General features: G+C 37.9%; 1 protein-coding gene and 1 long non-coding RNA gene across 3 annotated transcripts; both read left to right on the top strand.

Annotated features, from left to right (window-relative positions):
* Window positions 1–1412: 1412 nt before the first annotated feature.
* On the top strand, window positions 1413–7303 carry LOC113295667 (probable phospholipid-transporting ATPase 4). The gene is made up of 11 exons (XM_026543996.1): window positions 1413–1651; window positions 2132–4045; window positions 4131–4241; window positions 4414–4690; window positions 4766–4854; window positions 4976–5060; window positions 5182–5391; window positions 5525–5650; window positions 5846–5944; window positions 6034–6225; window positions 6386–7303. Exons 2-11 carry the CDS (start codon window positions 2226–2228, stop codon window positions 7055–7057), a joined length of 3681 nt encoding a protein of 1226 aa, XP_026399781.1. The 5' UTR covers window positions 1413–1651; window positions 2132–2225; the 3' UTR covers window positions 7058–7303.
* Window positions 7304–7619: 316 nt separating this feature from the next.
* LOC113295668 lies at window positions 7620–10039 on the top strand. 2 transcript variants are annotated; one of them, XR_003332885.1, is made up of 5 exons: window positions 7620–7759; window positions 7858–7948; window positions 8098–8241; window positions 9360–9505; window positions 9587–10039. It is a non-coding gene; the product is annotated as an uncharacterized LOC113295668 (long non-coding RNA). The 2 variants fall into 2 exon arrangements; XR_003332884.1 differs by lacking the exon at window positions 7620–7759 and having other exon boundaries at window positions 7778–7948.
* Window positions 10040–10293: the final 254 nt, after the last annotated feature.

Raw genomic sequence — 10293 nt, 5'->3', positions numbered from 1 at the left:
AAATGGATACATGGAATGAAATAGAGATGTGTTTACGGATTTCGGACAACTCTAATATTCACATTGTTTCAAGTATGTAATTTGTGCTTGTCTTGTGAATGATTTTTTGGAGTGATTTTCATTTTTTTTTTCCGTCTTGTCACCATCCCTCCTTTTCGGAGAGAAACTTCTTGGAAATTTCCAATTCCCATAAAAGGGGCCGGGGGATGGTGACTCACGGCCGTCTGTGTGTTACATACTATGGTTATGGTCGGTGGTGCAAAATTTATTGGAGGGAAAGGTGGTGGTGAGTGTAGTAGGATCCTCTTAGGATGTGAACTGGCTGTAGTTTGCAACCTTTTATGGTTAGTTTGTTAATATCTCTCCCCCAACATACAATGAATGGTGTTTATAAATGGCAACATGTTATGATTTTCTTGATGGTCATTGAATTTGGTCTTACCAACCGATAACAACAAGAATCATACGCGCAAAAAATATGGAAAACGAGTAGAATTTATGATTCACTTTTAAAATCGCTTTCATTACTAAAAAAAGTTTATGCTTTGAATATTTTACTCGCTTCTATACGAGTTCGGTGAGAAATTAAATTTCTAGGAACTTTGCTATTTGGAAGCTGGAACATGAAGTAAACTCACATTTACAAATTCATACTTTTCATCTACGTTGCATTATGATAAAAAATGATACTACCTCCGTCCCACTATTAAATGACCTACCTTATAACGAGGGAGTATAAAACGCATTACTTGCATTAGAGACTGTTTAGTTAATACACTTTTGGTGACAATTAAAGTAAAATTAAACAAAAAAAAGATCATATAAAAAAATTTTGGACATGGAGGAATAAAATTATTTTAAAGTTTCCTTGCTCCGAGTTGCTTTCTTTGCTCGGACTATTTCATTCGGAAAATGGGTCATATGACCACAAACCATAGAGTATGGGAATGATGGACAAGCAAACTATGAGCTTGCAAGTTTGGGTGAAAAAGTAACAAAAAAAAAGTTTAACCACATATGCCCTTTATTTTAAATATTCTTTATTATATCATTTTCTCTTTCTTATTTATTTATTTGTATGATATTTATTCTCTCCGAAATAAAATTATCCTAGCACCATGGTCTCCACCAAAACGATCAAGACGTACGGAAATCTGGAATTGACTGTGTTGGAACAAACCCGTCTTCGTGACGTTAAAAATAATAGAAATATGAAAGACCTTTTTCTTTTCATAGAAAAAATCCTTTTGCAGAGGAAAAGAGAAATGACTTTAGTCTCTGGCTTTTACATCCACATGAGCAATGGAAACAATAAAAACCTATTTTTACATTTAGAAAAAAGGAAAATATTCTCTTAAATATATTTTATTACAAAAATAGGTGATTAAGACTCCCCACGTACGGCAAATGAGGAGAATACTGGTGTCATTCATGGGGGTATCGTTTCTCAGAAAATCAGAACTACTTTCTTCTTCTTTGGAGAGAAAATATGTACCGCCAAAAACAGAATAATAACCCTATTCCTATTCTTTCTCTCCCCCTCTAAACAACTAGATCCTTCCATCTTATTCATTTCATGCTTAACGAATTTTTAGAAATTTTTCCAGAATTTCACAAGGAAGTTTCTCGTAGATTTTAGAAAAAAATCAAGGTACAATTTTGATTCTGAGAACCCTCTTTCTTTAATGTCTGTTTTTCTTGATTTTGAATATGGGTTTTGGTTTGGGTGTTTGTTTTTTTATTGTTTGAATCAAGAAATAGACAAAAGTTTGGAATTTTGGGGTTCAGAGATTTTTATTATCATTATACTAGAGAGACGGACATGTTTGGGGTTCATGGAATATGTATAGATAGATCTGAAAATGAGATTATGATCGTGAATCTCTTGATAGATATTAAAAAAAGGCTTGATTTTGCATGTGATATGTTCATTGTATTAGCTAAAAGATGTTGAATTTTGTTGTGTGTGATTGTTGTTTTTGAGGTGTTTGATAGAGATTCAAGGCTGAAATGCTCGATTTTGCATGTCGTTGAATTTATTGTGAATGGGGGGTGAATTATGTTTGATTCTTATTTTTGTCAAGTTTTGGAGTGTGATTTTGTTGCAATGTGTTCATATGGATTGGAACAGGAGGAAGGAGTGAGGATTTATTGGCGAGCATTGGTTTTTCAGGTGGGGGCGAAGTCGAATTCTATCGACTTGAGCTGACACCGTTAAAAGAAAGATGACACGAGGGAGAATAAGAGCCAAACTTGGGTTATCCAATCTTTACTCTTATAATTGCCTTCGTCCCCATGGCAAGGATTTGGATGGAGGACCACATTCTCTACAAGGACCTGGTTTCTCACGTGTCGTCTTCTGCAATCAATCTCGCCTCCACCGGAGAGCACCTCTTAAGTATGTGTCGAATTACATATCAACCACTAAATACAATATCTTAACGTTTCTGCCCAAGGCAATCTTTGAGCAGTTTCGGAGAGTAGCGAATTTGTATTTTCTTATGGCTGCATGTTTCTCGCTCACTAGTGTTGCCCCGTTCTCGCCTGTTAGTATGATAGCTCCTTTAGCTTTTGTTGTTGGGTTGAGTATGGCTAAGGAAGCCTTGGAAGATTGGCGTAGGTTTATGCAGGATATGAAGGTTAATAGTCGAAAGGTGAGTGTCCATAAAGGAGACGGGGAATTTGGTTACAGAAATTGGCAACATATTCGAGTTGGAGATGTGGTCAAAGTGGAGAAAGATCAATTCTTTCCTGCAGATTTGCTACTTTTGTCCTCGAGCTACGAAGATGGGATTTGCTATGTGGAAACAATGAATTTAGATGGTGAAACAAATTTGAAGATTAAGAGAGCTTTGGAGGCTACATTACATTTAGACGAGGATGGCTCATTTGCGGGTTTTACAGGAACTGTCAGATGTGAAGATCCCAACCCTAGCCTCTACACTTTTGTAGGTAATCTCGAGTATGATCATCAAACTTATGCTCTTGACCCAAGTCAGATTCTTCTCAGAGATTCGAAACTCAGGAATACGCCTTTTGTGTATGGTGTTGTAATATTCACTGGCCATGAGAGCAAAGTCATGCAGAATTCAACAAAGTCACCCTCCAAAAGAAGTACGATTGAGAGGAAAATGGACTACATTATCTATTTTCTATTCACTCTCCTTGTCGTGATCTCGTTCATCAGCTCAATAGGATTTGCTGTGAACACCAAGTTCTATATGCCAGAATGGTGGTACATGCGCCCACAGCAAACAACACGATACTACGATCCATCAAGGGCTATGGTGTCTGGCATTTACCATTTAGTCACTGCTCTTATTCTGTATGGATATTTAATACCCATTTCACTCTACGTATCGATTGAAGTCGTGAAGGTCATGCAAGCATCTTTTATTAACCAGGATTTGCATATGTACGATGAAGAGACTGGGGAGACTGCAAATGCCAGGACATCAAATCTGAACGAGGAGCTTGGACAGGTGGACACAATCCTAACTGATAAAACAGGCACTTTGACCTGTAACCAAATGGACTTCCTGAAGTGCTCCATAGCTGGTATTTCATATGGTGTTCGGTCCAGTGAAGTTGAAATTGCTGCAGCAAAGCAGATGGCATCTGACGTTAATGGGAGGGCCTCTGATTATCAGGGCCCTAAGGCCCCGGATGCATGTGGCAAAAAGAGAAGTGATCTGGAGGAGCCCGAAATTGAATTGGAATCAGTCATTACTTCTAAGGATAGAAAAGAAGAGAAACCTGCCATAAAGGGGTTCAGTTTTGAGGACGACCGTTTGATGAATGGGAATTGGTTGAAAGAGTCTCAGGCAAATTTGATTGCGTTATTCTTCCGGATACTTGCAGTGTGTCACACAGCGATTCCTGAGATGAATGAGGACACTGGTGATTGCACCTATGAGGCCGAATCACCAGATGAAGCAGCATTTTTGGTTGCAGCGAGAGAGTTTGGGCTTGAGTTCTGCAGAAGAACTCAATCAAGTGTTTTTGTCCAAGAACGGTACCCTTGTTATAATAACCCAATCGAAAGGTCAGTGTACCAGTGACATGCTCGCTTCTTTTCAATTTTCTGTTTTTACGGTATCCAATTAATATTCTGAACTTGAATATATCAGGGAGTACAAAATTCTAAATCTAATGGAGTTTAATAGCAAGAGAAAGAGAATGTCCGTAATTGTGCGAGACGAAGATGGACAACTTATTCTCTTTTGCAAAGGTGCAGACAGGTGTGATTCACTGTGCTATCTTCTTTCTGTTTCACTCCATCTGTAAATAATAATTATCATGTGTATAAATCCCCTGTTTCTGTGTGTTTAACGTCTTTTAGAGTTATCCATATGTCGCCACAATGAATGTGATATATTCCAGCACTTAAATGACTATCTATGAATCGTGTAGCATCATATTTGATCGGTTATCAGAAGACGGTAGGCATTACCAGTATAAAACAAGTGCGCATCTGAATCTCTATGGAGAATGTGGTTTGCGAACATTGGCACTTGCGTACAAGAAACTTGACGAATCTGAGTATCATGATTGGAATAATAAGTTTCAGAAAGCAAAGACTACTGTGGGGGCTGAAAGAGAGGCAATGCTTGAAAATGTATCTGACATGATGGAGAAGGACTTGATTCTTGTGGGTGCCACTGCAGTTGAGGACAAACTACAGAAAGGGGTAAGATTCCTCCTGAAGTTTCGAGGGGGAGATGCTTTGGTGTTTTTCTAACCTGTTTATTGTTTCCCTTTATAGGTGCCTCAGTGCATAGACAAACTAGCACAAGCTGGGCTGAAGATCTGGGTGTTGACAGGGGACAAAATGGAAACTGCAATTAACATAGGGTTTGTTCTTTCGACATTTTCTTTCTCCTTGTGGACAAGGCTACCACTCTTGGGTGACTCGTTAGGTTGTAAATATGCATCGGATCACTTGAAGATATTTGTTTTGCTAAATTCTGTACAGATTTGCGTGCAACTTGCTTAGGGAGTCCATGAAGCAGATTTGCATAACAATAAACACTGATTTGTCAGCTGAAGGCGATAAGAAGGTAATATCCTTGACCAGTCTTCAGGTGTTAAATTAAGTCGACAGAGAGAAACCTGGAAGAGCAAAGTTGATAAATGTTATTAAGTTGTATGATCTGTTAACTTCTTTGTTTAATGAACCAGGCTGTGAAGGAAAACATTTTGAGGCAGATTATTGATTCCCGCGCAATGATCACGGCAGAGAGGGACCCTAATGCTGCTTTTGCTTTAATTATAGAGGGGAAAACTTTATCATATGCTTTAGAGGCTGATATGAAACGTTTATTCTTGAGTTTAGCTGTTGAATGTGCATCTGTCATATGCTGCCGGGTCTCTCCAAAGCAAAAGGCGCTGGTACGAGTTTTCTCCTCCCTTTAATGATTGGGTTAAGATTTCCAACTTTCAGTATGCGTTCTTGAAATTGTGAGTAAATGATAGTCAACTAATTCGAAGTTTTAATGTGCCATTCCTATCGGATTGACATCAGGTGACAAGATTGGTGAAAGAAGGAACTGGTAAAACTACTTTAGCAATCGGTGATGGTGCAAACGATGTTGGTATGATTCAAGAGGCAGACATTGGTGTTGGTATCAGTGGGGTAGAAGGGATGCAGGTTGGTCGCATGCCAAATAGTTCTTTCACTTAACTCTAGACTTCCCCAACCTCTTAAGAAATGTATTTCCTGCAATACCTAATTTTGGGCTAATTAAGGACAACTAAGATTTGCGAAAAAGGAAAGGCTCTTTGAGGCTTGAATCTGTATTGTTTGAAGTTGCTGTCAACCTCACTAATTTTCAGCTTTTTGCAGGCTGTAATGGCTAGCGATTTCTCGATCTCGCAGTTTAGGTTTCTTGAGAGACTTCTTGTTGTCCACGGTCACTGGTGTTACAAGAGGATTGCCCAGATGGTAAGAATAACAAAGGGAAAGGGGCCATGGTTATTATTTTGTTTGTAGTTTCTCAATTCTTTCTAAGCTTCATGTGACTTGTATTGCAGGTATGCTATTTCTTCTACAAAAATATCGCCTTTGGTCTGACGCTTTTCTACTTCGAGGCATTCACTGGCTTTTCTGGGCAGTCAGTGTATGATGACTGGTACATGATTCTTTTCAATGTTGTTCTCACTTCTCTGCCCGTCATTTCACTCGGAGTTTTCGAGCAAGATGTTTCTTCCGAAGTTTGCTTACAGGTGCGTCTAAAACTGTCTTGACATGTAATCATTTTAAATTCAGTAAGCTAAGAAACGTAAGATCAGACCAAAACTTTTCACAAGGATGCAACAGAATCACTGGTTTAATTGGATCATGGCCCTTCTGTACCCAGTAAATAGTGAAATTTCGGTTTTGCAGTTTCCAGCATTGTATCAGCAAGGAGCGAAAAATTTGTTCTTTGATTGGACTAGGATATTTGGGTGGATTGGTAACGGTCTCTATTCGTCTATCATCATCTTCTTTGTGAACCTCTGCATATTCTACACCCAAGCTTTCCGGGACGACGGACAGACATCAGACATGACTGCTGTGGGTACCACCATGTTCACATGCATAATCTGGGCTGTTAACTTCCAAATCGCGTTCACTATGAGCCACTTCACATGGATTCAACACGCCTTTGTATGGGGAAGCATTTGTACATGGTATCTCTTCCTCATCTTGTATGGAATGTCGTCCACTATCTCTGGCGATGCTTATCAAATGCTCGTTGAAGTTTTAGCACCATCTCCCGTTTTCTGGTACACAACGCTCGTGGTAACATGTATGTGCAATCTTCCTTATCTGATTTACCTAGCTTTTGAAAGATTAGTAAATCCAATGGATCATCACATAATTCAAGAGATTAAATACTACAAGAAGGATGTAACCGATGCACGTATGTGGACACGTGAGCGATCTAAAGCAAGACAAAAGACCAAGATAGGTTTTACAGCAACAGTCGATGCGAAGATTAGACAATTGAAAGGAAAGTTGCAGAAGAAGTACTCGACATTGGGTGCTACAAGTATAGCAGCAACTTCCCAATGATCATATGACAGGGTAGGATCTTTGTTTTTTCAAATTTATCAAGGTTGTCCACATTTTTATCCTTGATTTTGTTCTGTAAAGTCAGAACGTTAAAAAAAGTGTTCGTCTCATTGTCTGTCTGTACAATACTTATAAGGTTTGATGAATTCCAGTATATGAAGAATAGTTGATAATATGCCATGGTTTTGATTCCTTCTGTCCGGAGGACACGAATAACAGAAATGAAATAGAAATCTGTTCCGTAAATACTGTGTCGCGTCTTGTTTTATCATTGTATGATGTCCAGTTAATTAGTACATATCTGCTGGTATGAACATTGTCACCAGAGGTTTAATATCAAACGGCAAGATTCTAAAAAACAGCTTTGACAAAAAGTTAATTTTTTTTACCTCTAGAAGTCACTTTCAAATTGTGGTTTCAACTTCTAGAAATCGAAAATTTGTTAAGGTGTATACAGAGGTATTCATTGGAGTCGATTACTTTTCAGTCATTATCCTCAAGGAAGTTATCCCTAGCTTTTTTTCGGTTTGAAATGCGCGTTAACATTATTATGATATCGACAGCCAGTATGACAATCACAATCACATTTCATTATACCTTAAGTTACCTCCTAATTGGAAGTATATTAGTTTCGGAGAGCGACATGTAACAGCTTTGGGTTCCATTTAAGAACCACAAGTGACAGCTTATTCAAGTTACACGGTAGCTTTTCTAATTCTCTCATTTTTCTCTTCTTGTTAATTTGTTAATTTATCAAGAAAGCATTTAGAAATCTCAATCTGTTGGGTTGTGTTCTTCAGAGATTTACCAATGTTCTTCTTCATCGCCAGTTTCTGCTTCGGTTGTGTTTTTCTTGCTGATCATCACTGCTTGTACTGCAAGTGCATCAAGGTATATTAAAAACTCTCTAATTTCATAGTTAGAATTTGTTGGTTTCTTATATTGCTTAATCTATTCCATGGACTCTTATTCAAATTCAGCATCTGAATCTATAGGTTTGTGCTTAATATCTTATATTGCCGTATTATATAAAATGACAGAGACATGAAATGGAAGTTTGAGGCTGATACTCTTTCAACATTTCAAGAGGATTCTGATCTCTGTTTGAAAGCTATTTGTGATCTCTACCGACACCAAATATCTGAAGATGCCAAGAAGGTGTTCCATGACAGTAATGCAGTCAGGTATATCAATTAAGATCTCTCTATTTTCTATTGGCTTCTTATATTGCTTGATATCTTATACTATTTGGTTTCAAAGTCGAAAAGTTAATCTTCCATGTTGGAAGTACTTAAGGCCTTATTACTTGCATATCATAGTGTATGAGACTTTATCTTTAATCTTAGGAATCAAAATGTGTCAGGGGTAATGGTCAAGTTATACATTTATCCTGTTCTAATATGTAGCACGTCCTATCTCTACTGAGAACTTGTGATATAGTTTGTCAAAGAGAATCCCGCAAATAGCTTTAATTGGCCTCAATCCTCAAATTAAAATCACAAATATCGCTGTACTGACTTGGGACTTGTATATCGGCAAAGTTGGTTGACACAAGAAAAAATTAGTGTTGGACTTTTCCGTAGTTGTCAGAAAAAAGATTTGCTGCCTGCTTCCCCTGATTTTGATTTTTCTTGATCTTGGATGCATCTGCTTTTAAACAGACTTACAATCTTTTGCTTGTACCACACAGAAGGTCACTCCATTTTCGTCTTGTAGACCTGTATGTATTGAATATGAAATGAACAGATCTGTAACTTCAGATGTATTTTTAGATCTCTCTATCAATAGTGTATTAGGTTTTTGCTTAATATCTTACACTGCTGAATTTGGTTTCGACTTCGAATAGTTATCCTTTCAATTTGGTAGTAGTTAAGGCCTAATTACTTGCATATCATAGTGTATGAAACTTATCTTTAATCTTAGGAATCAAAATGTGTCAGGGGTAATGGTCAAGTTATAGATGTATCCGTTTCTCATTACCCATGCAAAATGTAGCAAGTCCCATCTCTACTGTAAACTTGTGATATAGTTTGTCAAAGAGAATCCTGCAAATAGCTTTAATTGGCCTCAATCCTCAAATTAAATCTCAATCTCTGTACTGACTACGGCGGACTTGTATATGGGCAAAGTTGGTTAACACAAGAACAGATTACCGTTCGACTTTTCCGTAGTTGTCAGAAAAAAGATTTGTTGCGTTCCCCTGATTTTTCTTGCTCGTGGCTGCATGTGCACAGGCCAGGAAGGCCCATCTACCAAAGTTCATAGTTATGCTAAAGGCCATCTTTTCATATTTTCTTAACAGGGGTACTAATTTGGCTAAGTTTTTGCATATCAAGAAGTCTGTTAAAGATATGGAGACATTAGATGAACGTCATCCATCTAATTTGAAGGCAAGACTTATCGCGGAAACACCATAAGTACACTCCTGATCTTTCAAAGAGATCAAGGGTAAGTTATCATCTCATCAGCATTTCAGTTCGTTTGAGTTCAAATCATATAGCTAATTTGGTTATATATTACACTTAACAGCAGGATTATGATTCCCCTGAACAATCTCCCACTCCTAGCATGGGCAAAGGTCTAAGCTTGATCTTGGTTCTGTTTCTAGTGTGTTTAGTCATCGGGTTAATGTTCATAATACACAAAGTTTTTCGAGCACCTACACCACAGCATCATCAACAGCATAAGTCGAGCTGCAGCCAATCCCTTCAGCAAGAGCTCCTCTACATGGCCAGCTAATCTTCCTCCAGAAGCCTGGTGCTGCTCCAATCCCAATGTGGAGGGCTCTAGAGATATAAGCCTATTCTGCGAGTGGTTATCCTTTAAACTGTTGTTCCCTTTCACACTGTGTTTGTTGAACCTCCATATCATTTAATTCTTGTTCTTTTGAAAGACGTTTTGTTTGAATGCTGAACTCATTGTGTCATATATTGTTGAATGGTTTTCATTCCGAGGAAGACTTTAAGATATGAATTGGTTTATTTCCGCGATACAAAGTCGGTGATCAGATCCAACTGTATTTTGATCCTCAAAAAAATTTCGGTTTTAATATTTTCTCTGCATTCTGTAGTTCCTCCGCCAATTTACATGATTCAATTGCCTTAGACAATAACCCCTAGTTAGTGGTTTCTACAAGCTTCTATTGTTGAATGTCTGGATGCTGGTCACAAAGAATAATCCAGAAAAAGGTTTTATTAATTTGACTCCGGTTCTCCTTAATTACAGCTTCTTCCTGG

The sequence above is a fragment of the Papaver somniferum genome, chromosome 7 (assembly GCF_003573695.1).
Source record: "Papaver somniferum cultivar HN1 chromosome 7, ASM357369v1, whole genome shotgun sequence".
Classification (NCBI taxonomy): domain Eukaryota; kingdom Viridiplantae; phylum Streptophyta; class Magnoliopsida; order Ranunculales; family Papaveraceae; genus Papaver; species Papaver somniferum.
The sequence above is the reverse complement of the archived record's forward strand: the minus strand, read 5'-3'. Positions and strand labels throughout refer to the sequence as shown.